This window comes from Paroedura picta, chromosome 7, assembly GCF_049243985.1.
Source record: "Paroedura picta isolate Pp20150507F chromosome 7, Ppicta_v3.0, whole genome shotgun sequence".
In the NCBI taxonomy this organism is placed as follows: Eukaryota; Metazoa; Chordata; class Lepidosauria; order Squamata; family Gekkonidae; genus Paroedura; species Paroedura picta.
In genome coordinates, this window is record NC_135375.1 from 50,356,040 (window position 1) to 50,383,646 (window position 27,607).

Consider the following 27,607-nt stretch of genomic DNA (forward strand, 5'->3'; position numbering starts at 1 on the left):
GCTTCCAGGTTTATTTAGGAGAGAGAAAGCATACCCTGATTTTCCTTGGAGCAGCCAAGATCCTGCTGCTGAGCCTAGACTCATATTCTGGATTATGGTTTGGAAAATACAGCAGTTTCAAAATTTGAAAACTAAACATAATTTTAAAAATGGACTCAAAACAATATCATCCATTTCTGGATAATGGGATTTTATGTGCCTGGAACATACCTGGGTACTAGTGATTATAATCTATAAACAGTAAGCTTTGTGACACACTGTTTGTCATATTTATTAAAAATTATGTTATAATGACTGTAATTGTCAACATGATGTTTCTGATATTTTAAAATGGTTTATGTTGTTTCAGATGGGTCTAAATGGTCACTGGCTACAATGAGGCATTCCTGTGCCTCTATTTCCAGAAGATAACCACATGTCACAAAACAGGCAACATGTCACCTAGCAACAGAAAACAAAAGGCAAGAAAAGATCCAGCCTGGGGCAGAAACAGCAAGTGAGGTATCAAGGAGGAGGCATGGATGAATAAAAGAACACGCCCACCTACTATCCAAATCCAAGGCGGATAAGAAGAACCAGTGGTGAGTGGAGTAAGAGATGAATTTTAATAAAGAGGGGAAGTTGGCAACCACTGGCCAGGTGAGGCTGAGCATGTTTTCACCCCCTTGTTCTATGGCTATGAGATGCACTAGCAGAAAATATGTCAGTTCAGGGATGACCCATTAATGCACTGTCCACTTCACAGTCTTTGTTTTCCTTTGGGCCTTTTTAAGTGGTAAGTGCTGAAGAATACAAGCAGACAGGAAAAGCTGCAAATAGGGTAAGTGAAAGCTGGCTCTGGGTTAGTTACCAGGTAGAATCAGAGGAGGGGAATTTTGGGGTGTGCTCCAGGAGCTCCCCAATGTGCTGATGTCACATCAAAATGATGTCAGCATTTTGGAAACAACAATCTGGTGCCCACTCCCCAACCTGAAACTTGCAGCCCCTTGTGGCTCTACTGTCCACTGCCATCATGCCCGCTCTCCACCCGAAACTTGTAGAACCTCCATTTGTGACTCAACCATCTGCTGCCATCACCCCCCTCCCCCACATGCCTGAAACGTGTGGAGCCATTGTTGGCATCCAGCATCTGTGGCAGAGCCACAAACAGCAGCTCTACAAGTTTTGGAGGGGCAGTGAGATGGCGGCAGGGGGTGTCTGTGTGTAGTGGAGCTGCAAATGGAGGCTCTCTAAGTTTCAGGTGGAGGGATTGGGGGATTTCCCCTGCTTCCTTGAACCCCTGAAGTGGGGATAGGGAGAGGTGCCAAAGCAGAAGATCCCCAGGCCCCAGTGGGGGTCTAGTATCCCTACTCTGGATTCTGCTTGTAGGTAATATTCTCGCTCATTCCCCCCTCCACAGCATACAAACAGAGCAGGAGATCACATTCTGAGCAGAACTGTTGTAATCTCAAAACAGACCATAGGCAGTGCAAGGCCCTGTGCAGCTCAAATATATGAAAACACATGTGTTTATTACAAAGAAAGTTAAAACCACTATAAGGTCTTAATAATAGCTGCACATACAAAATCAGTTCATAAAGTATCAAACGAGAACGGAATGGCCTCGACCAAATGTGCATTTGCCTTCTTCAGTGACCAGGCAAAATACAATAGCTCCAGACATATAATATGTATTGTCAAAATAGAAAAGACCCAGTAGACATAATCTTATAAACTGTGACACAGGGCTAGGTTAAAATTGCAGAGGCCTCTTTATCTATAATTGTGGACTCTGGTTCAATACAGCTGTAATTAGATGGTGACTTCTCTATGCACCTTCCTTGCAGGGTCCAGATCAATAAATAATCAAATATAGTGTGGAGCCAATGACATGTATTGTATACATACTGTATACAATATGATATTGATTTTATCAGCTATCTACATATTGTGTTCATAATATTAAACCACGTTTATTTTTTTAACATTTTTGGGTTCTTGATTCAATTGGGTGAGTGGTTAGGTTCTTCCTCCTTTTTTCTTTGGATATTTAACCTTTAAAGCCCTGGAGGGTTTGGGCCTATCATACCTTAAGGATCACCTCACCCATTTTACACACACACACACAAACACACACACATGGTGGTGCTTGCATTTGGCTTCACTGACTCAGGTCACTTATTTAGCTTCAAGTAGGACAAGGATTGCTGAATCAGCAATTGCTTTCATTATTGTTAAGTTTATGGAGCAAAATAAAATGCTGGAAAATTTTTAAGCCCACATCACTGCTGGTGGTGGGAGGAGTGGTATATATGCGAGAAGAACTGAGAGACAGCAATGAAGTTACTTTTATGCTACCAGTTCATCAACTGAATCATGTCTTAACACTTTAGGGGGGTTAGGCATTAGTTGTCTCTAAAGATGCCCAACATAAGCAGGAATTTGCTGTAAGCTGCACATTTTTGCACAGTTCTTTGTCCTTAAAAGATCTCGGGCCATTCCGCACCAGGATCTATGTTGAAAATTGGTTTCGGAAAGAAAAAACACCATTTAAAATAGTGGAATTTGTCGTTATGCATACCTGCCTTTGTAGTAGAATCCAGTTGCTTTTCTAGCGTTTCCCACAGGTTTCCGGTCTCGGCAAAAATCGCTATCTAGGAAGCGATATTTGCCGAGCTTTGTCCTGCCCCTGGCTGTCAATCAAACGAGCAGCCAATGGGCGACCGTTATCATGCTCCCAAAAAGCCCCTTTCCCTTTAAGGCAGGTAAAAAAAAACACACACACACACGTTGCAACGAATCTGCGTTGATTCGTTGCAACGGAGAGACCCATCTAGCTAGCAGGTGGTGTGTGAGCTGCTGTTTCATCGTTGCCACGCTACCCCTGAGTGAAAAAAAAATCCACCCCCCCCTGCACGGCACAATTTTCAGCCGAAAATAAAGGGAAAAATAAATGGAAAATAAACCAGCAAACGGGGCTGTGTGGTGCTTGGTGACTTAAAACAGCTCTGGGGAGTGACTGCAGCCGGGGAAGCCTCGCTGGGTAAATTAAGGCTCGCTGGTTCGTTGATCTCCGCTCGCTCCAAGAAAAAAAAATAGCGATCGCTTCGCTGGAAGATCAGAGGAGAGAGCCAGGGGGAGGGACTTTGCAGAAACCGCAACAATGGTAACGCACAGAACTTTTCCGCTAGTGTTGCAGATTGGTTGCAAGAGTGTAGCGCTTTCCGGAGGGTGAATCCACTTTTTGGGATTTCCCTGAAAGCGCTACAACGAAGCGCTTTTTGTGTATCGGTTTCAGGAGTGTGGCAGATTGTGTACGACGTTGTGCATAACTGCATTTTTGTAGCAATTTCAATTTGCCACACTCCTGCTACAAAGAATCTGTGCAGAATGGACCCTCAAATCAGTTTTAACCAGGATATCCGATCATATTATAGCATAAGCATTCATGTGACCCATTAAGCAGTACAGAAAGGACTTAAATAGGATCCTACTTACATTAAGCGCTACATTGACTTACACAGCAGTACATTTATCAAGGCAAATTTGTAAGGCCCTTTGCACAGGAAAACCCTATTCCTTGTGTAGAAAGACTTTCTTGAATAGTTGTTTTGCACAGTTGTGGAAGGCCAAGAGATTGGGACCTTTCCCGACCTCTTTGGGCAAGCTATCCCACAAGGCGAGAGCCACAACAGAGAAAGCACGTGTACAGGGAGTTATTGATTTTGCCTGTTTACAGGTCAGTTCTATTGAGTGAACTTGCCATGGCAGAGCAAAGGGGGAGAGGAGGAAGGAACTGGGACTCTGAGCTGAAGCCAAACCCCCTCCCTTACACTTCTGAGTTTTGTCCCAGGCTGATGCTGGGATAGGAGGTTATGAGTCAATCCAGGGCTCTAACATTCCCCCTGCCAATGGCAGTGCTTCACCCTCCACATCTCCTAGTGATGCAGTGTCACAGCTTGTTGGTATAGTGGTCAAGAGCAGCAGCCTCATGTCTGGCGAGCCCGCTTTGATTCCCCACTGCTCTTCCACATGCAGCCAGCTGGGTGTCCTTGGGCTCATCACAGCCCACTTAGAGCTGTTCTCACAGAGCAGTCCTAGAGATCTCTGCACCTCTAAGCTGCTTTGAGACTCCTTTGTTCTCTGTGGTTAACTGGTTAAGCATGAACAAACTGAAACTAAATCCTAAGAAGACAGAGATAGTGCTGGTTATGAAGGGGGAGGTCTTGAAGGACATTTGCTTCTCACTTCTGATGGGGTTCACCTGACACTTGCTGACTCTGTTAAGAGCTTAGGGGTTATACTAGGTCCAGCATTACTGCTGGAGGCCCATGTGAATGCAGCTGCAACAAAAGCTTCCTGCTGATGTCATTTAGCCTGGAATATTGCTCCTACCTAAGCCAGTCTGGCCACCTAGATTGTCATCACAGTAACATCGAGAGTGGAATTCTATAAGTCCCCTTTTACTGGCAGGCATATGACTCCCATTCTGCATTCACTCTGCTGGCTGCCCAGCAGTTACTAGGTCAGTTCATGGTATTGGCTATCACATACAAAGCCCTGCCGGGGCAGTCTCTTCTCCTGTGCTCGGCCATGACAATTTCACTCACCCTGCAAACAGGCAAGAGCAACAACTGCCTGTACACATGCATTCTCCACTATGGTCCCCACCCTATGGATTGCCATGCCTGATGTGGTCAGGAAAGTTCCCACCCTGCAAGTGTTCTGCAAACTATGCAAAGCTGCATTATTCAGGACAGCATTTTTACAATAGAAACAGGGAGATATTATAGCAAAATAGTTCAGGAAGATGCTTTTATAAAGAGAAAGGAGCCGCCGACTATACTATTGTATCTAATCCATACTATACATTGCAGTATGCTTTGTCTCACTGTGAAATTTCTGCACTGTTTAACATCTCTAATGTTAATATTCTTGCTTTTTCACATTTCTTGCTTTGTTTCACATTTCTCCAAACCTAATCCTATTTTTGATGCCCCACATTGTTGATTGCATTGACTTACACTACATAATTTGCCTTGACTCTCTGTGAGAAAGGCAGACTATAAATAACATAATTTGTTTAAAGTGCTGTACATTAGAACTGCACTAGGAGTGTGGTAGTACTGCTAGATTCTGCTCATGATGTAAACACATGTTCGTATTTGCATTTGGCAGGGAAATTGGCGCCATATCTTGGCTCTGCTTATCTGGGACATGCTACATTAGCCTTGAGGCTGAGCTATCCTAATATCCTCCTCTTCATAGGACTGGCCAGAATTTTGGGAACAGCCTTTCTCAGGGCATCTGTCCTTACTAAGAATGCAAAAGCCCTGGGTAATCCCATTCTGGGGTGGTGGACATTAGAGTGTCTGAGAAGATCTTCTCTGTTGCCAAGCAAATTTCAGCAGAAAGGGGATTCAGACAGGAGGCAGATTCACGGGGCCTTTATCTGCCATGATGGGGAGCCTCCAGATGCAGGGGCGGCAAATCTTTCCATACCCACAGTTCACCTCTATGCCCTGTTTGAAACAGGGTGCAGATAGACTAGTGATCGGATGCAGCAGATTCTTGTGTTTTAAGAATACTCCTAAAAAGGAAAACGGGGCACGTGCTCTGGCCAGCGTATGTGGCGCCGGTGTAAGCTTTGAAGGTGAGCCTTCTTCGAGGAATCCAGGGCAGTTTAGGACCCCGCGGGACGGCAGAGCCAGCGCCGCAAACGGAGTCCCGGTCCTCCCGCATGTGCCTCCCATCCCCACCGCCCGCGCGCTCCGGCTGGGCGGCAGGGAGGGCAGGGCTGCTTTGAGCCCGGGACCGCTGCCAGGCGCTGCCTTGGTGGGTTGCGATGGCAGCAGTAACAACCCACTCGTTGCGCGAAAGGCACCTCTGAAGTCAGGCTTAGGCGAGGGGGGGGGGAGGAGGGACTCCCCTTCTTCCCCCCTCTCGCGGCTCACGGTCGCGCGCATCCGCGCGCCCCCGCCTTGCCTCCTTCACTCGTGCTGCAACCCCTGCCAGACTAGCCTTCCCTACGCGGCCCGAGGCAGGGGTCTTTTCTCCCCTTCCAGGCGACGCCCCCCACTCTCTGGTGCGCGCGCGTGCGCGCGTGAGCCGAGAGCGCGCGCTCCTCCTGCCGCTGCCGCCGCCCCCCCGCGCTCCCTTCGCCTTCAGGCTCTGCCGGGTGCCGCCGCCCGGCTGGAAGTTTGGCTGGCAGCTCCGCCGCCTCAGGCAGCCGCCGAGAGCCCCGCTCGGAGTCGGAGGCCGGGGTGGAGGCGCAGGGCCAGCCGCAAGCCGCTTTGGCGCTCTCCTCTCTCCTCAGCCCGACGGACACGCCGCCGCCGCCGCCTCCCACCGCAGCATGCTGAAAGTCACCATGCCCTCTTCCTCCTCGTCTTCGTCGACTGCTGCCGCGGGCAGGGCTCCGGGGACTGGGGCTGCTCCCGCTGCTCCCGCTGGCCCCACCGCCGCCACCGCCGCCGTCCCCGACTACTGGATCGACGGCTCCAACCGGGACACCTTGGCCGATTACCACGAGCTGGAGTCCGAGCTGGGACGGTAAGGAGGCAAGAGGCGGCGCGCCGGAAGGGCTGCAAGGCGAAGAGGGGCGGGGCCGCTGGGGGGGGTGACACTAGCCAGCCCGGGGTCTGGTCCGGCCCCAGCGCGCCGTCTTCACGGAGCAATCCTTAGACCGACCCGGGAGGGGAGGGCAGAGTTGGAGCATGCTGGCTGCCGTGAGGGGCCCAATGGACGGGGAGAGAGCAGCGAGCCAGGCAGAGACTGTTGGCAGGCGGGCGAGACATTCCTAGACAGAGCGGGGAGGTGAGCGAGCCAAAGTAGGGCAAGCCCTGTAGCGTCCAGGGGAAGGCAGTGCTGCTGCAGAGCAAGCGGGAGGAAGATGCTTCGTTCCTGAGCGGGCTCGGGCAGAGGGAGATTCGGGTCGAGGCGGCGAATGGCAAGAGGGGGGCTGTCTTCCTTCGTGGAGAGATCGGCAGGCATCGTCAGCGCCTGGCCCCTTTTGGGTCTGCCGGGGCTGGGGCAGGCGAGCTTGCGTCCTCTTGCCTTCGAAGTTGGGCTCGTGTGCTGAGCCGGTGCCTCAAAGCCCCGTTTTAGCCACGCTGCTGCTAGAGGCTCTCCTCTATGCCTACCGAGGCTGTATTGGTAGAAGGCGCCGTAAAGGGTGGAACTACGCCTCACCGGTCGCCCTTGCCCCTTTCTTTGCATGAGTAGGAGGCAGTATTGAAAGATTCACCATCTAAAAGGAAATGCAGATCTGCGCATCCCCCCTCCCCCTTGAACACGGTGATAAGCAAGCATGTTTCAGACGTGTTAAACTTCTTGTTCTGTAAGGAAGAGACGCCAACAACTGACCTTAAACACTCGTTTGCTATAGTGGTTCTGCTAGAGAAGAGAAAGGAATAATGTAAAAACAGATGAAAGCAAGAATAATAAACTGAAGCCCTGGTTCAAAGAGGGTAGATTTGCAGATCCCCCTTTTCTGAAATCTAAAGAAATGCATTGCAAATACCATCTTAAAAGAATTGTTATTCAAAATGCTTATTCAGTGGTAACAGCTGTTGAATACTTATGGCTTGACAGAGCATTTGTGCTTGGGTTGACAGAACAGTTCTGAAAATCCCTTTTCTGATGTCTTTTGGATAAATATGCCTGAGCAGAAGATAGATTGCAGTTGTAGCAGTTTTATAGGCCATCTTGTTGTGAACTATATTCAATTTAAGTTAATTTAAATCCCTGTAGTTATAAAAATAAAGTTTGGGACATTTGTAATCTCACCATTCCCTTTTATCCCATGATGCAGTTTTGGAGGAACAAAGTCTAAGGTGTGATTTAAATATGAAGCAAGTAAGGCACAAGATTTTGCATGGGCTCAGGAGCTTAATTAAACTGTTATGTTAATACTTTGTATTTCACTTATGCTGCCTTTTCTCCCCAATGGAGACCCAAAGTAACTTACAACATTTCTCCCTTCTCCATTTTATTCTTACAACAGCCCTGTGCAGTAGATTAGGCAGATGGTGTGTAACTAGGTTTGCCAACCTCCAGGTGGCCCCTGGATATCTCCTGCTATTACAGTTGATCTCCAGATGACCCAGAATAAGTTCCCCTGGATAAAATGGCTGCTTGTGAGGGGGGACTCTGAGGCATCATACCCTCCCCTTCCCAAACTCCATCCTTTGCAGGGTCCTCTCCCAAAAGCTCCAGGTATTTCCCAACCCGGAGCTAGTGACCCTATGTGTGACTGGGTGAAGTTCACCCAGCAAGCTTCCATGGCAGTGTGAGCATTTAGATTTGGGAATCCCAGATTCTCATCTGATACCTTAGACACTACCCAAAGCTGGCAATCGGCCTGCCCTGCAGCTATGCAAAGCAGTTGTATGTGCTTACTGTATACACTAAAGATTCATAACCTGTGTGGAGAGGATGCTGATGGCATGCTAGTTTATTGCAGCACAGGTTGCAATGAGGCCCTGATCCCATGCAGAGTACTCATAATACCTCTTTTACATCACCAGCCCTCATGTTTAAACCATGCCTTATTAATTGTGAAGCATGAGATTGGTAGAAAGCAACAAAGGAACAGCTGTCTAGATATATGATGTTGGGGCTGTGAGTACTCCTCACTCAGGTTTTTAAAGGTTTTCCTATAAACTTTCTGTTAATATTCACTGAGAGTATGCATAGGTAAGCACCTTGCATGGAGCATTTCCTCTCCTGCAAAGGATGCTTCCTAAGGACAAAAAATCCAGAATGTGTATGGCATGGAGGACTGCAAATGGAAAAGAAACAACATGATGTAGTGCAGTGCAACGCAGGGGAGATAGGTTCAGTAATCTGTACCTGGAAATTTGAGGTTAAAATTTTTACAATGAAGTTCCATTAATACCTGATACAGAGGGGAACACAGATGGCCAAGGAGCCATGTGAAAATGTCCGATTTGTGAGCTGAGCCTTTTCTTTACCCTCTTTGGTGTAGTGGTTAGTGTGCCAGCTTGGTGTAGAGGCTAGAAGCATGAACTTCTAATCTGGCAAGCTGGGTTTGATTCTGCTCTCCCCCACATGCATCCACCTTGGGCTCGCCACAGCACTGATAAAGCTGTTCTGACCAAGCAGTAATATCAGGGCTCTCTCAGCCTCACCTACCTCACAGGGTGTCTGTTGTGGGGAGAGGAAAAGGAAGGCAACTGTAAGCCGCTTTGAAGACTCCAGGTAGAGAAAAGCGGCATATAAGAACCAACTCTTCCTCTTTTCTGACATTTCCCCTTGTGGCCTCTCTGTGCTGCTGCAGGTGCAAATAGTGCTGTTGTGGCTATACAGGTGTGCTGTTTCCCTTTCTGCAGACTGTGAAAGAATATCAGACCTGCAAAGACTGAAGTGAGAGAGTAACACACAGTGGCTACTGTGGAGGATGGCAAGAGGAGGAGGGCAGAAGTCAGTGGAGAGATGGAGGTAACTCAGGAGATAGAAGGAGGCTAGAGGAGCTATAGGGGATGAGGCTATACAGGTGATCCTAGAAAACATATTAGATGAGGCTGTATTAAACACATCATTACAGTTGAGAGTCAAGCAAAGTTAAAGATTTTAAGCAGAAAATTCAAAATAAGGGAATTCCTGTCCTCAGTAATAAGTGTAGCCAGTATGCTTCTAAAGTTACGGTTGTACTGCAGTATAAAATGATAAAAATGTCTGGGATGTCTACAAAATCATTACAGGTCAAGCAAATGAATCTGGACATGAGATAGTTATAGATAGTTGACTCAAAGTGCTGTAATTTGTTTGATGTTCAATTGATTACAGCTATAAAGTTCTGTTTAGTATTGTATTGCTAATGTAGTGATGAGCTTCTGATACTGATTAGATATGATTATTCAGAATGTTCACAGACACTGCAAATATGCATTGAAATAGACTCTCATAAGGCTTTTCTACTGTGACTAAAAACTTTGCGGCAGCACCCGTAAAGCTCCATGGAATTTCATACTAAAATCTCCCGATTCAGGCAGAACACCTGAATGCACTCCCTGTTTGCCACAAATGTTGTGAATCCCAAGAAAATGCAAGTCCTCCTCTCCCCTTGGAGGGAATTCACAGTAACCTAAAGTAGAAGCTCATTGGCTTCCTCCACTATTTCCTGGCTCAAAATGATGATATTTGAGATCTGACCAATGCTGTGTCTCTGCCTGCCTTCCTCCACTCCCCAATGTATTTTTTAAAGATTTTGAACAGGATTGCATTAAAACGCAGTTCCAAAGTAGCACAAGCACAGCACACAAACTGTCTCCCCCTCCTGAAAGATTGAAAGTTCAACAGAACAGTCTTTGTTAGTTTCATGAAGGGAAAGGAAGCCCTGGTCAGTTTCGGGCAGGGAGGCTGGAAGCCTTAATTACTTCTAGCAGCCTCCCTCAGCTTTCTGAAGTAAAAAAAAAAAAGGCTTTGTTGTCCTAACATAATGACTGTTTTTTTAAAATAATAACAACAACATGCACTATATGGGGGGAAGGGTAGAGGAAACGGATGACACAGGAGGCACTATTTAATTTGCATTGCTCCTGAGAAGGGGGGGGGTAGGTAATGAGCTGCACAGCATATGGGAAAGGAGAGCATTGAGCACTTTTCCCACAGGAGGAGGAAGAAGGGAGGGAGCTTAGTGATGAGAGCAAGACACAAGAACAAGCATGGGGAGATTATACCATTATGTTATTGTGCATTAGACTTTTTTTAAAAAGGGAAAGGAGGCGAGATAGAAGCCAGGAACACCTACTCTCCCAACAGAAGTGTAAAATTTAAGCTGTGAACAGACTCTTGGACAGTGAACAGACTCTTGGAAGAAACCCACAAATATAGAATGCCAGGGGCAAAATCTAGAAGTCAGTGCAGCAAGAATGTAGTGGCAAATAACAACTGTGGAAAAGGCCACAGTGTTTGCAGTTCAGTTTTCCATGGGATGTGGTGGGTTCTCCTCCTCTGGAAGTTTTTAAGCAAAGGCTAGATAGTCATCTGACAGAAATGCTGATTTTATAAACTTAGGCAGATTGAGAGTGGGTGGGTAGGAAGGGCTTGTGGCCCTTCCTTGCCTACCCAGGGAATTGCTAATCATCACTGTGGTATGGTAGGTGAATTTCCGGATTCTGGAGATTTTAGGTGTGGGGGGGATTACTTGGGCATGACATTGGGGTCACTGTGGGTGGGCAGGTAGTTGTGAGTTCCTACATTGCACAGGGCATTGGACTAGATGACCCTGAAGGTCCCTTCCAACTCTATGATTCTATGATTCTAATGGAAAAGTGAAAGTTGTATGTTTAGCTGGGATTAGAACCTCACATAGGTTGCTGAAGACACAGTAAATTTTGTGGAGCTGGGAAAAGGTACCAAGAGACAGGAAAGACAAGGGACTGGGTAGTGTCCAGAGGCAAAGTTCCCAAAGAAGGATGGCAGACCAAGTAAGAGATTGAGAGCTAAACTACACAGTGTTTTTAAAGAGGTTTCCTTTTCCTAAATATAGGGAATGAACTCTTTTTTTTTAAAGGTAGCATCCAAACAGGCTTAGAACGCTGACACAGGAGGAAGCCTTCCCCACCCCAGCCATTTTCCTGTGTGAAAACAGTTTGGGGAGGGGGATTATTTTACCCATTTCTTGCTCTATGTGCTCCATTCTGTGCACATGGAGCAGCAGAAAAGCAGCTAGCTCTCTGCCTCAGCACTGTTTCTGCATGATGAAAAAGCTTGAGGGGTAGCAAGAGCCCTCCCTCCACAGTGGTGTTATGGGCTCTTGTGTGTGCACAGGTGTTTTTAGAAGCCACTCTGCAGTGGCTGTGAAGCTGCCAAGAACCTGAGTTGGGCCTGGGGGAGCCGTTGCCATTGGGATCTGCTCTGGGCCCAGCCATGGCAGTGTAGGACTCTCCAGACCCAGCCATAGTGATGGAGGGGTCTGGGAACCTCCCCAGGCCTGGCCACAGCAGTGGATGATACTGGGATCCACTGTGGGCCCAGCCATAGCAGCAGAGGTCACCAGGAATCTTCCTCCTGAGTAATATTTCACAGTGACTGAAGCTGAAAAGAGATTAATGTATCTAATGTCCACAGTACACAAGCTACAATGTATTGGTGCCTTGCTGAAGCTATACTGCTATTTATATTATTTAGATCTGTATTTGTATTTATTTGTTATGCCAGCAATTTAATAATATCATCTGTAAAGCGCTCAGGGAGCGGTATAAATAAAACAGTAAGGCTAAGGGGGATGGGCTGAGTCCAGGATAGAAACAGGGGCCAAAGATTGGCCTCTTGGCCCCAGACTGACAAGAATTCCAGCCAGTTGGGTGAGAGGCCAATCGGAAGGCGCTTCGTGCCTTCCAATTGGACCCTCACCAGGACAAACCAGAGCAAACGCTGGCAGGGGCTCATGGTAATTGTAGTCCATAGACATCTGGAGGACCACAGTTTGACTACCCCTGCTCAAAAGGATAGCCCCAATGTCCACCCTCCAAAGCAGCCATTTTCTCCAGGAGAACTGATCTCTGTTGCCTAGAGATGAGCTGTGATTCTGGGAGATCCCCCAGATCCCACCTGAAGGCTGGCACCCCTAAATCTCAGTGTGTTGCGATGCCACAGAGTCACCCCCCTCCAAAGCAGCCATTTTTGCCTGGGGAGCTGATCTTTATAGTCTGGAGATGAGCTGTAATTCCAGATCTCTAGGCCCCACCTGGAGGTTGGCTACCCCAGGGTTGAAAATATTCCTTGAGGTTTAGAGGTGGGGCCTCAAAGGATACCATGCCTTAGAGTCCACCCTCCAAAGCTGCCATTTTTGCCTGGGGAGCCAATCTTTATAGACTGGAGATGAGCAATGATGGCAGAGACAAAGGGCAGCCTGCAGCTGAGGTGGGGGCAGAATGGTGCAGGTGTGTCCCACCTGTGCAAGGGGCTCTGGCCACCCCTTACCAACAACTGTTTTCTACAGCTTGTTGTATTTAAAAAAATTTTTTTGCACAACAGTCTTTATTGCTAGTACCTTGAATAAAAATTTGTTGGTCTTAAAGGTGCCACTGGACTCAAAATTTGTTCTGTAATAAACTGAGAAATTGCTCCAATACTTATTTAGGTGGGCAAGGCAAATCCTTGCTTTATTCATTCAAGAGAGATTAAAGTTTTATGAGTGAGATTTGCAGAGCACCATAACTCATATTTTAATGTTTTACATCATTTCACAATATCACCTATATATTTGCAATATGATATTATTATTTAAAGAAAATTTTGTTCTGTGAGTAGAGGTGCCAGTATTAAGCCATATATCTGTCGTATACCACTACAATAATTATTTCCTGGCAGGAAGACTGTGAAAAACACGCTGGATTGGCTCCAGGGTACCATCAGTGGAGCTCTGCTGATGGAATGAAACTTTCCTGCTTCCTACTGTGCTCCCTGAAATGTGTGTCCTGATGACCCTCAAGAACAGTGTGGGCACAAATTGGGATTTTGCTGTGGAAGGAATTGTTTAAAATCCTGTTGATGGAAATGTCATGCCAGTTGAAAACAGCTATTGGATCTAGCTCAGAATGAATCCATTCTAGTCATGCTATATGCATCAAAAGCTCAAATTTATTTTCCTTTTGACTATCAAGTAACTTATAGCAAAGTGGAGTTTTACTAACTGAGGCAAGGTTTAATAAATTAATAGGCTGTCTTCTCACATGAGTTGGCTTCTAAAACAAAGGTAAAAGCTTCACTGTTGAGGACAGCTTTTTTTTCTTTTGAATTTTCTCCTACTTTAAGAGCATTCATATGTAATTAAGAAAGTTTGGGTTAAGTTCTAGCGTGTGTCATTCCTAATGTCACAGATGGGCTCTGTATGTACAGAACAGTCTCAACAAAGTGTTCTACAGTAGGAAAATTGTCCAGAAACCAAAGAAGCACTGGGTGGCTTCAGCAAATGAGTCATGGCACACATTACTAGAGATGGAAGCAAAACTGCAGCTCAGTAGCTGTCAAACTTCAGTCAGATTTTAACTGTGAGTGGAAACATTCAGCCTTCAAGAAATGTTAGCACCTTTTCCGCAACAGGAATTTGCCCTGACTCACCGCCCGTCTTGTGGCAGGGCAGATTCCCAGTTCTGTATGATATCGGTACTGGCATGGGCACCTGGCCCAACTCAGGCCTTCAGTTGCTCTGTGGCAAGGGAATACAAATAAAACCATGTTCCCTTTTCTGCCCCAGGTGTCAACGGGGCCTATGTTGAGCCAGGGCCATTCAAAAAGGAATAGTTGGGCAAGCATCCTGGAAAAGACAAAAAAAATGCTTCAGGTGGCTCCACACGCTGCACTGCACTGCAGAACCACCTGGGGCATAGAGTAATAGAATCATAGAATAATAGAGTTGGAAGGGACCTCATGGGTCATCTAGTCCAACCCCCTGCACTATGCAGGACACTCACAACCCTATCGCTCTTTTACTGTAACCTGCCACCCCCTTAAGCCTTCACAGAATCAGCCTCTCCGTCAGATGGCTATCCCACTTTTAAAAATACTGCAAAAACCTTGCTGAGGCATATAAGTTTAAGCTAGTTATGGCTTCATAGTGCAGTTTGAATTTTCTTTAATGCTTTCAGGTACAAACAGGCTTTATTGACTAGCCTCTAGGCTGGATATTTTCATACATATAGGATTCCATCCACACTGACCTGCCATTTTGCAAAAGCTGGATTAAATGGGACAAGATCTTCTGAACACCATAGGCAACCTTAACAATCTGCCACACTACCAGGCAGAGCTACCCTTTTGCTGAGGCAGACCAAAAACATTTTATTATTTGTTGTTGTTTAATTTATATCCCGCCTCCTCATGAAGGCTCGAGGCGGGTCACATAAAATCAATCCCCTAAAAACAGTAACAAGAACAATAAAGCACAGTACACCAATCACAACAAGGCAAGACAAGAATGGCGGCCAGGTTCATGTAACTAACCCAATTTCCATAATCCCACTAAAAGGAAGGGGAAGAAAAGGCTGATGGCACAAGCAACTGCCACTGCAGTATCACTGCAGTCTTGCTGAGACAGATCTGAACTAACTCCTCTGGTGCTTCCTTCTACCATTCCATCTCCCCCCACCCTTCAAGGTGACTGGATGCTGGAGCAGAACTCCCATAGGCTAAGCTGAGTGACTGTTTTACCTTTTAGGGCAGGACAGCCTCTGGTCCCATTAGGAGTTCAAATCCCTTTAGACCACACAAAAATACAAATCCTTGTGACATCAGGAACAAAAGATCTGAGCATATAGACCTATCTTTTATTAATCTGTCAATCCCCCTTTAAAGCCATTCATACTCGTAGGAATCATTACAACAGCCGTCATTGAATTCTACAAGTTAATTACTCATTGAATAAAGAATCCCCCCCATTTTCTCTGTCCTGAATGTGTTGCCCTGAATTTTGTTGCTCTGTCCTGCATGTGTTGTCCTGAGTATCCCCAATTTCTTGTATTTTAGAAGAGAAAGAAAAAGTTCTCTCTATCCACCTACCCTATACCTTGTGTAGTTTTATAACCCTGCATTATGAAGTTCCACATTTTTAAATCTAAACTGAAAAGTTGCATAATCTTTAACTTTTCCTCATAGAAGAGATGTGCCCACACATTAATCATCTTGGTTACGCTGTGTTCTTCAATTTCCCTTTGGACACATGTGCACACATGTTTTGGACAGGAAAATCTAGCTGCAAAAGCATATTGGAAGTACATTATCCAACATGTGCAGAATGTCCTTCTTGAGATATGGTCACCAGAGTTGTATAAAACAGGCTGCACCATAGATCTATACCATGACATTACAATATAATCTGTTTTATTTAAAGTTAGGATTTTATGTTGCACTGTGCATCATTTTAGTCACCAGGTATCAGCCCATTATCTGTTTATTCATCTTTATCTCATTTTCCATCTTGATATCTGCCTTAGTATACCTTGTTTTGTTTTAAGAGTATATTTTAAGATGTAAGGGAGCAATGGCTTTCTTTACAGCAATGGCTTTGGTCAAAAAGGCAGGTGTTATTACACTAATACATATTTCTGATGTATTAGTAGTTTTATACATATATCTCTTAAATTAAAAGAAGAGCCAGCTGGAGTTTCCAGTAGCAATTGCATGATTTTGCTGATTTTATCGTTTCAATGTTTACTGGTTGATTCTCTTTCTGTCACATGAAAGATAAAAGTGGTGGGAATTATATACTTAAACAGAAAGATTTAAAATAGCAAGATCTAAAAGCCAAACCAACTGCAGGTGCATGATGCAGAAAGCAGAGCAGTTATTTAAAACAGTTGTATGGAGGTGGTTTTGAGGAGGCTGGGTATCAATAGAGGTCTTCAAATGTCTACTGTGAAGTGGTTACAGTATTTGTTTACTTGTCATTGAAAACCATCATAACTGTACTAAACTTAGAAACATTTCCATGTAGCCTACTGATGGGTATGCCCACATTTTTCTTTTAATAAAGCATGATTAAATAGGGCTCTTGAACTTGTAAAGCTTTTTGTTTTTGAGATAAACTTGAAAACTCTTTTTCTGTTGCCAGAGCAAATTATTCTAGTATAACTTTTCAGCTACTTACTAAATAGTTTTCTTTCATTTTATGGTCAATGGTCTAATTATGCTCCCAGTAGAATCAAGTAGGAGAGTTTTCTTGAGATACGCCATAGGTGTATAGGTTGAACATTTGAAAAAATACATGGGAGAGGGTGACTTCCTGCACATAGAAAATTACCATGTGAAGCATACTGGTTGAACCTAGGTATGTGGAACTGGCCAAAGACACTTTTTCATTTCAGCAAAAAAAAAAAAAAATGCCATCGAGGCACAAGCAGGTGGGATGAAGATGATTGATTAGGGGTGTACTGATATTTTTTTGTGTTTGGTTATATTGAAACCTCCAAAATATTGGCATTTCCTGATATTTCCAAATCTCAATATTTTTATTATATTTGGATTCAGTAAATATGCAGGAATCCTGATTTTTTTTTTTTGCTCCATTATACCCTATGGGATCTGGGACTCTCTTGGGGCTGGTGCCTCTCTTCAAAACCCCCTCCAAATTTTGAAAAGATTGGACCAGAGTGTCAGGTTCTGTGGACCCCAAAGAAGGTGCCCCATCCTCTGTGATTTTCAATGGAAAGGGGAGGAAGGCATTCAAAGGGAATGTGGTGCCTTTAAATGCTTCTTGCTAGCTGCAAGTGAACTCCAGTCATCCTGGGTAGCCAAAATCCAATCCCAATTTATATCCGACCGAAATTAATGGTAAAGTATTTTCTGGCTATTTTTTGGGCTTGGAGATACCAACTGCACACCCCTATAACTGATCTCTGTTCAACTGTAAAAGGTAAATTACGTGGGCTTCTCAGAGATCAGCTACACAAACAAGAGTTTAAAAAGTTAAATCCTACTTGGCCTAGCTAATCAAAACCAAGCTCTCATCTCTGTTGTTAGCATTTTAAAAGGGAGGAGATAGATTTTTTGAAGAATTTCTTTTCTGATATTTAGTCATAATACTTGTTTGACTAGGTGTGTCCTGCTGGGAGGGGAGACATACCTTCTTGGAACTTCATGTTTATTAGCAAAGATTTGTATAGATATCCATGAACTAACCTTGGAGTTTAAAGGCAGGAAGTACCAAGCTTTAGTGGTTACTGATATTGAAGAATTCCTTTTTATGGTCAGGACCAGCTATTTAAATTAGCACCATGTCAAGAGTCTTCGGGAAGCCCAATACCAGCATTTCCCCATCTTCATATCTTGTCAATCATGATTGAATCATCTCCCTGGATGTCTTACAAATGGTAAAGGTAACGGTAAAGGTAAAGGTATCCCCTGTGCAAGCACCGAGTCATGTCTGACCCTTGGGGTTTTCATGGCAAACTCAATATGGGGTGGTTTGCTAGTGCCTTCCCCACTTACAAATGGTAGCTGACCCCAGAACAAATAGGTCCCTGAGGGTATTGTTGTTATATTGTTGGCCTGCTTGAACAGTGTCGAGGTTATCCTCTTTTTCAGTGGCATGGAAAATCTCCTCCTCACGTTCTGCCTTTACAAAGTAGCTGTCATCTCCCAGGACAGATTGCATGTTATTGGATGTTATTGCATAATCTGAGGAGGGTCCCCTGTTGTTCCTGGCCCTGATCTCAACTAAAGACCTGTTGGAAGAGCTCCATTTTGCAGGCTCTGCAGAACTCTAATAGCTCAGTTAGGGCCCTTAGCTCTCCTGGGAGGTCATTCCACCAGGTTGGGGCAAGGGCTGAAAAGGTCCTGGCTCAGGTTGGGACCAGGTATGCATCTTTGTGGTCAGGGACCTCCAGTAGATTAGCACCTGGAGAGCGAAGCACCATGTGGGGGGCATAAGGAGACAAGCGGTCCCTCAGATAGGCAGGGCCTAAGCCACGAATGGCCTTAAAGGTTAACACCAAAACCCTGAACCTGATCCGGGCCAGCACAGGCAACCAATACAGCTGCCTCAGCACAGGCTGAATATGGACTCTTCAAGGTGTGCTGGTGACGACCCTAGCAGCTGAATTCTTTTCCAGCTGGACTTTCCGAGTCAAGGACAAGGGTAGGCCTGCATAGAGTGAGTTACAGAAATCCAACCTAGAGGTGAACGTTGCATGGATCACTGTGGGTAGACAGTCCAGGGGAAGATAGAGCACTAATAGCCTTGCCTGGCGAAAGTGGCATAGAGAAAGAGAGGTATCCAGAATCATCCCCAGATTCCTGGCTGAGGACAAGATGTTAAGTTGCACCCCAGCCAGGGTGGGTAGGTACGCTTCCTGGTCTGCTGCCTTTCTGCCCAGCCGCAGAATCTAAGACTTGGAGAGGTTGTGTTTCAGGTGACTTTGCTCTATCCATCCAGCACTGGTTTCCAAACAACTGGCAAATGTATCTGGGGAGAGTCTGGGCAGCCATCCATGAGGAGACAGAGCTGGGTGTCACCCACATACTGGTGACACTCCAACCCATAATTCTGGGCCAGCTGTGCCAGAGGGCGCATAAAGATGTTAAATAAAGATGTGTGTGGGAGGGTATACCGCGTCCTGTGGGACCCCAAAAGGGAGTTAGTAAAGGCGTGATAATTCCTCCTGCACTGCCACCCTCTGTGCCCAGTTCCAGAGAAAGAAGCACAGTCATTGAAGGGCTGTTCCCTGGATCCCAGTCTCGGTGAGGCAGTTGGCCAACTCATGGTCAACCATGTTAAACGCAGCCCACAGACTGAGCATCCAGAGGATAGCCGAAACACCCCGATCCATCTGGCACTGGCTCATCCACCAAGGCAACCAGCACCATCTCCACCCCATGGCCAGGACAGAAGCCTGACTGGTATGGATCGAGTACCAAAGCTTCTTCCAAGTATGCCTGGAGCTGGTTGGTCGCAGCCTTTTCAGCTACCTTGCCCAGAAACGCAAGATCTGAAACGGGGCAGTAGTTGGCCAGATCTTGCAGGTCCAGCAATGGATTTTTCAGTAAGGGACAAACTACCACCTCCTTTAGCAACTCTGGGAACTCCCCTGTAGACAGGGAGAGGTTGATAATCTCTCCCAGAGGGCCTCCTATCCACTGGTCTCTCGTCTTGAGCAACCAAGACGGACAGGGATCAAGAGTGGTTGCCCACACTGACCCCAGCAACTCATTCACTTTGGTTACTGAGAACCACCTGAAGCCATCAAACATATCCCTCCCCCCCCCCCCCGCCCGCAGCCAACAGGCCTCTAGTTTCCTTTTGGTATTAGTGCCAGGAAGGTCCCTGTGAAGTCACAAGCTGTGAAAATGCTCGCTGATGCCTCACAGCCAAGAGCCAATTGATGGCTATTTTGGCACACTTCCTCAAGGATGGTCAAAGATTGAACTACCATAAATAATTGGGCCAGGTGAGAGCTCGCAGATGTGATAGAGGCAGCATAAAATTCACATTTAGCCACCCTAACTGCCATCTCATACACACTCATAAGCGTGCAATAAGATATTATTGCTGCTTTGTCGCAAGTCTTCCTCCACACTTGCTCTAGCCATTTCACTTCTCTCTTCCTCTCCCTTAGCTCCCGGGTATACCAGAGAGCCAGTTTGATGTGAGGGCACCTGGGAGCAATCTCATCAATGGTGGCAGTCAAACAGGACTGCCAGTCCTCCTCTAGGACTGCCAGTGAGTCACCGGGAAGCATCGGATCCCACAGAGCATTCAGGAATCCAGTCAGCTCCGTGAGTCTTCGCATGTGGGCTAAAATGTGCCTGCTGCCCACGCAGGTGGTATCTAGAGCTGGGCCTTCAGGGCATAGTGGTCTGACCATATTCAGCTCCAACACAATTGTAGTTCTAAAGGAATGGAAAGGGATACAAACCTCAAGAGTACATGCTTTGAGGAAATTTGGTAGAAAATAGCAAAACCAAGAAGAACATTAGTATCTAATATGTTATGAGAAGTGGAGCTATGGACATAGCTGTAAGGTTTCATTTCCCTGTTTTTCTGCTGATTCCCTCCCATACTAATTGTAAGCCTCTTTGAGACTCCTTCAGGCAGAGAAAAGTGGCATATAAAAACCAATGTCTAAAATTAATTTAAGTTTCCTTGCAGTTCTTCCCAGTTAAGAGAGTTAGATATAACCTACCTAGAATTGCTGTGATGCTTTACTAGTCTTTCTTCCATTCTCTCAACACCTCAAAGGAGCTTGTACAGCCATAATTATATATCCTCACTCTTAACTTTGACAAAAACCTTTGTCAAAGTTAAGAGTGCTTAGATGTTTACCTAGATTTCCCAACACATACTTTACTTAGAAACAAGGAGGGTAATTTCAGATCTCCTTTCTCAACTACTTTTTAATTAATATACAGTAATGAACCAGTAATAGTGTTAATAATTAATAGCAATATTTACTATATTATAATCAAAATACTCAAATTGTCAGGGAAAACTAGCAAATGCATACATGCATCTTAGTAGTAAATATTAAGAGTAATAAAAATAGAGCATCCTTGGGAAGGCATATGATTATGTCTTAAGGGCCAATGGGCAATTTTTTGCTTAAGCAGGAGGAAATATTAATGTTACAGGTTGTTCCATAAATTCAGGTATGTCTGAAGTTATTTTTTCTGCTTCATATTGAATTTTTGTCAAGGACAGTTTGTGTTCAAGTATACACCATCTTTGCTGCTGTCAGTAAATTCATGATAAATGAGCTGTCTTTTATATTTAAGTCTGGGAAGATACATAATAAGATTTGTTTCATGTTTTCAACATTGCCATATCACGAAAGATTTTTGGATATGACTACTGTAGATGCTCAAAATCAAGTTTTTTTCTAATGCTTCCAACCGGAGGGCAAATCAGATTTTTAAAATCTGTTCAGCCTTTGCATCATGTGGTATCACTTCCATATGTTTTTTAACTGAGCTTTTTTATTCTTCTCAAGATGAATCCAAACAAATTAAGGAATGTGATTCTGTGCTGATGGACATAATTTTTTGCTCATGCAGGAGGAAATATTAATGTTACAGGTTATTCCATAAATTCACTTCAGACAACTATCCAAAGAACAGAATTTGAAGTTGACTCTTTTCTGAAACATCAGGAATCGTTGCTTTCCTAATATTGGAGGGCCTACCTGACCTCACAGTTCCAATCTGGCAGAAACCAATCTCCATCCAGACCTTACTTCTTAAAACCATGAATGTATACAGAGTAAAATTGGACTTCTGCAAGTTTCTTCAATGCACCCAACACCGACTTCTAATCCTAGAAGACATGCAGTCATGCCAGCGACTTGGCCTGCAGTCATCTTCATGCGAACAGTGAAAGCTGCCATCTGGATGCTTTGGGGAGCTAGGTTTTTTGTTTCATCCACTCTCAATTTCTGAGTCAAATTATGAAGTAGTTATGGAAGGCCATCAACTTTTCTTCTGGGAGAGTATTTCCCAGTACTTAGACAAATTAACTGATGAATTTAGATCTCTGGCTAAACTTAGTCTATCGTGCAATGAAAAGGAGCTTGCAGCAGCTTAGTTCAATCTAAGGGAAGGAGTTCCTGCCACTGGAGCACATGATACATTGGGTAGGAATCCCACGCGTTGGCTCCAAAAGGGAATTTTTAGTCTAGAAAGTAAATGTATGCTGTTGGCCTGCATAAGTGCAGACGTTATGTGTGTATGCACACAAAGACCTCAATAGACAGCAGTTGCAAGTAAGTGTAACTCTGTTTCTTGGCTACGGCTTGATGGCTGCTTATGACCCTATTGATGACCCAAGAAGGCTTGACCAGACAGGTGATACTGAGGCCCATTCCGCACAAGGACCAATGTTGCCAATTGGTTTCACAAAGCAATAACGCTATTTTAAATAGTGGAATCTTGGCGTTCCGCATACCTTCATTTGTAGTGGAATCCAGTAGTGTTTCATTCGTTCCCCACAGGTTTCCGGCTCTCAGGAATCACTAGAAAGGAAGCGATTTTTTCTGTGCTTGTTCCCGCCCCTGGCCATCAATCAAACAAACAGCCAATGGGTGGTTGTTATCATGCTCCCGAAAAGCCCCTTTCCCTTTAAACACAGTTTAAACACACACACACACACACACGTTTCAACGAATATGCCTTGATTCTTCCTAACATAGAGACCCATCTAGCTGGCATGTGAGTTGGCGAGTCATCGTTACCACGCTCCCCCGAGTGGAAAAAAAAATCCCCCCCCCAGCATGGGCGTGGTTTTCGGCCAAAATGAAAGGGAACTGGCAAACAGGGGGCTGTGTTGTGCTTGGGGACTTAGGGGAGCTTTAAAGCACTTCTGTGGAGGGACTGTAGCCAGAGAAGCCTCGCTGGGTGAATCAATCCTTGCTGGTTCGTTGCTTTTCCCACTCGCTCCGAGGGGAAAAAAATGGCGATCGCTTCGCCGGAAGTTCGGAGGAGAGAGCCAGGGGGAGGGACTTTGTTGTAACCGCTACATTGAGAACGCACAGGTCTTTTTCGCAAGTGTTGCAGGTTGTTGGCAGGAGTGTAGCGATTTTCTGAGGGTGAATACACTTTTCTGGATTCCCCGGAAATCGCTACAACAAAGCGATTTTCGCGCTAGTGTTGCAGGAGTGTTGCAGATTGCTCACTATGTCATGCAGAACGTAGTTTTAGTGGCGGAAACAAAATGCAAGACTAGTGCTATATTAAAGTTGTGTGGAATGGACCTGAGATAAAGGGATAAAGTTGCTCTTAGCTGATAGTGAAGAAGAAAAAAATGATCTTGTTTATGCAAAAGAGGGTTTTAGAGCAACTGCTTGCTTGAATTGTTAACCAAGTATTCCAGAGATGTTTTGCAAAAGTCCTGAGTAATCCATTTGATTAAGTTATACATACCTTTAGCATAGCAGAAAGACATCCGTTCTGACCACCTCCTGATCTAATCAAATTATATTTCTCTTACTTTCCTGTGGAGCTATGAAACCTAGCATCTATGCTTGAACAGTATCCTGGCCTGCACAGTCCCAGGTAATGCTTGCCCTAGGATTTTCTGAGCTTGAGGAGGAATTTAGCTGCTAAGTCTAGGGAATCATCCCTGAAAACTTATTGACAGAATTCATATCAAGCCTCTCTCTACTTGTACAGTGTTTCATGAGGTTATGAAACATCATTCTATATTGTGCAATATTCCTTATTATTTGTCCATAAGGGCAATTCTGGTCTAAGTAGTATATCATTCTACTTTATATCAACCAAATTAATATCCACACAAGACAAACTAACCTTTAAGCCATGCTAATTATGGTGTCTCTGAGGCTAAAATTAAATTTGGTGCTGTAACTCTCCCTGCTGTTTCTTTCTAAAGTCAATTCAGGCTTTATTAACTAATTTCTTCCATTCTAGCAAGGTGGTTCTAAGGATAAAAATATGAGATAAAGTTAAATAGCCAAAAAAGATTAGCCTCTTAATTATGAACCTTCTTCCCAACCAGAATAATTTCATTTCTCTCCCGCCCCCCATCCATTTTTCTGAATGTTGCTCCTTTTTCATACTTGGCATACAATTATTTTGATACAGCATTCAAGTCATTCTTTAGATTCGTAGATAGTTTGTTACTGCCTTAATTCTCAAGCTGAGTTGTCTAACCCAGTGATCCCCAACCCCTGGTCTGGAGACCGGTACCGGTCTGTGGATCAGTCAGTACCCGGCTGCGGCTCCTCCCTGTCCTCCTCCTCAGCTGCTGCCTTGGGGGTTGCCCTGCCACTCTGCTGCCGGCTCACCTTTGGTGCTCCCCAGTGGCTGCCATGGCTGGGGCTCCCCCTCGGCATGGCACTGCCCAGCTGCTGCTGGCAGAGCCCCCCAGTGGGCAGCAGGAAGTTAGGGGCACCAACAGGAAAGAAAGTGGATCAGGGGCTCAGGCGGTGGTGGCAACATCCCTTGGCAAAAGACTACCCCCCCCGGACCTCAGTAAAATTGTCATGTGTTGACTGGTCCCCATTGATTGGGGACCACTAACCAATTTCTTATTATTGTTATTCCTGTTAAGATTTATTAACTCTGATTGGCTCAGGCTAATATTATTCCCAAGGGCTATGCCATACCCTTAGACTACTAGCAGCTTTAAAAAGGATGTTATTACTTGGATACAGCTGATTACATTATCTGCATAGACAGATATCTTTATTTCCTTTCCTTCTATATTCTTTTTAATTTTTGTTCTGACCTAATTCCATAACATATAGTTATGTTTTAATGAACAAAGGGGAAATGAGAAAGTATTGATAAATTTTGTGACTCCTGTTTATTATAACATCAGGTCAGTCCTATTTATGGATTTTATACCCAATTTGATTTTATCCAACAAAAATCTCTAGCACATCTGAATCTTTTTAGTATTGATAAAATAATAATTCTGCAGGTATTCTGGTTATTCTTCCTTGATTTATAATATTCATTCTTGATTTATAATATTAATTCACCCTAATTTAAAGCAGCTGCACTGGCTTCCAAGTCAAATCAAGATGCTAGTTCTAGCCTTTAAAGCCCCAAAATGTCTGGGATGGTCAGATGTTAAGGACCATGTTTCCCATTCCAGCCCCTCGCAGTGCTTGCATTCCACTTCACCTGGACTTGTAGTAGTGCTTGGCCCTCAGACAGTATTTAACTTTGACCAGAACAAAGGATTTTTCTGTTGTGGTTCTAACCTGGTAGAAGACACACAGGCCCTCCAAGATCTGTTTAGGTTCCTCAGGGCCTGCATATATATATATATAGTATTTTTCATTAATTGCCCTGAGACCTGATTGCTGGGGGAAGGGCAGAATAAAAATCATGTGAAATAAATCTTAACACAGCCGCCGCGGACTAAATAAAGCCGTAAGGGCTTAGGGGGAGGAGTTAGGGCGGGCTCTGTCTGGGATGAGGAAGGGTGCCGATTGGCCCCTTCCTCCGGACAGACCATCGGCCAGGCCAATCCCCGCCCTGCCCAGCGGCCTGACGTGGCCAGAGGCGACTCTCGCCGCGTCAGGCTGCCGGCCGAGGGAGCCCCCGCCAGCCGCGCTGCGTGCGACTGCCGGGGGCTCCCTTGCCTAGCGCCCGCTGTATTTTTCTTACAGCGGGCTTGATTAATAGTAAATAATAAGTCTCCTGTTAAACCCTTCTATTCCTTGTCTCCACCATCAACCAGAAGGGAGACTGCAACCAAGAAATCATAAGGAGTTTGAGACTGAGAATGGAAGGCATGAAGGAGAAAAGGTCTTCAAGTATAAGGATGTGTTTCTACCAACCAAAATAATGATGATTCTTACCATAGTATTCCCATTACTATGTATGAGTGTGAAATTTGAACAGTAAAGAAAGCTGACAGCAAAAACGTTGATGGGTTTATAATGTGATGTTGCAGGAAATTTAAATGGATACCATGGACTATCCCCCCCTAAAATAGGTAGATCAAGTCCAGCCTGAACTGTTCCAAGAAATGAAGTGGCTAAACCAAAGCTAAACTGAGGCTTTTCTACTTTGGTTACATTATGAGAAGATGTGTCACTGGAAAAGACAATGACACTAGGGAAAATTGAAGGCAGGAGAAAAGAGGAAGACCCAATTTAAGATGGATTGACTCAAACAAGGAAGCCACAGCGCTAAATTTGCAAGACTTCAGCAAACCTTTAGGATAGGACCATTTGAAATTGTTAATTCATAGGCCCACTCTGAGACAAAGCAGATTGCCTCCCAAGGCTTAATGTGAATACTAATGGGACTACTTTGTCTGGTTTTACCTTATGGTCAGAAGTCATCCTGCTTTATAAGCAGTCCATAAACAATCTGTTGTATTGGATAGCTGCAGGAGTATAGTTTATAGAGAATGAAGCTTCTAAAGCAGCATGGGGTTTGACCATAAGGTAAAATTATTACCAACAGCAGAACAGTAATAATGGGCGGAAAAAAAAACATTTTTAATCTAGTAGAAAACAGGACATTGTGGTAAGAAGCAGATAGATATATTCTTTGCATCATAACATAAAAGGAACTTTATTAAAAAAAACTGTTTAAGAAGCTGATACAGGAAACAGGTGAAATTCGTATATGTAGCAGATTCAGTACATTTTATCTCACTTCAAGATGCACCTGCAGAAATTTCCAAAATAAGTAGTTGAAGTGTGAAGCTATGAGCAAGCTTTGATTACCATTGTGTGCCCAGTGTTTAAAAAGTTTGGATATATACTAATGCTAACTATCTTGTTTTCCTGCTCTGCTTAGCATTTTTATAAGCTAGCGTTGTATTTTGGAATTTAGTATACAGACTACTTTTTTACCGACCTCGGAAGGATGGAAGGCAGAGTCAACCTTGAGCCGGCTGCTGGGATCGAACTCCCAACCTCATGAGTACCCAGCTTGCTGGGGGGTAAATGGGGAAGGCACTGGCAAACCACCCTGTATTGAGCCTGCCATGAAAATGCTAGAGGGCGTCACCCCAAGGGTCATACCTGACTCGGTGCTTGCACAGGGGATACCTTTACCTTTACCTTTTATACAGACTACAAACATTCTGGTTTCAGTTTCAGATCTATATCCAGAACATTGTACATCAGCTTTGAGTCGCAGAGATAAGGTTAACTGAGAAGGGCAGCATAAAGATGGGATGGATGGATGGATGAAATAAGGGTTATAAATGAAGGAAATAAAATAAAATTGTTGTTTCATTTTGTTGATTCTCAAAGTTCACTCTACCAGTGAGGAGCTGCTCATCAAGTTAAGGAACAGGATCCAGAGTAATAGTTCTGAAACAACAGAGCTATTCAGAAATAAATGTTGGATCAGCAAAGCTCTAATGGCCTTGTAGCTTCATTTCTTCTAGGAATATTAGTGGGGCCTGTCTTGGTCAAAATAAGGGTAAAGGGATTTCATTCAAAGCATTGCTAAGAGTAGTGAAGTCCTTTGATTCAAAAGGAGTGATTCATCTCCTAATGAGGGTTTCCATTAATATTTTGCAGTGGGGCTCTGTGGTGGCCTTGTGGTGTCTGCATGGGGAAGAACAGTTAGTTTTTGTATGCTATCTTTTTGATACCAGAAGGAGTCTCAAAGTGACTTACAATTGTCTTTCCTTTCCTCTCCCCACAACAGACACCTGTGAGATAGGTGAGGCTGA

The 27,607-nt window shown here is 44.7% G+C and overlaps 1 protein-coding gene across 4 annotated transcripts in view; it reads left to right on the forward strand.

Annotated features, from left to right (window-relative positions):
* The first annotated feature begins 432 nt into the window (after positions 1–432).
* The window catches only part of CAMK4 (calcium/calmodulin dependent protein kinase IV), a 96,543-nt gene continuing 69,368 nt past the window's right edge, over positions 433–27,607 (forward strand). For 2 of the 4 annotated variants that reach the window (XM_077347765.1, XM_077347768.1), the window contains exons 1-2: positions 433–581; positions 6,296–6,531. In XM_077347765.1, coding sequence (XP_077203880.1) covers positions 6,335–6,531 — 197 coding nt within the window. In that variant the 5' untranslated portion in view covers positions 433–581; positions 6,296–6,334. Of the gene's footprint in view, positions 582–5,733; positions 5,815–5,839; positions 6,532–27,607 lie in introns of those variants that run through there. The other 2 variants (XM_077347767.1, XM_077347766.1) reach the window with 2 other exon arrangements.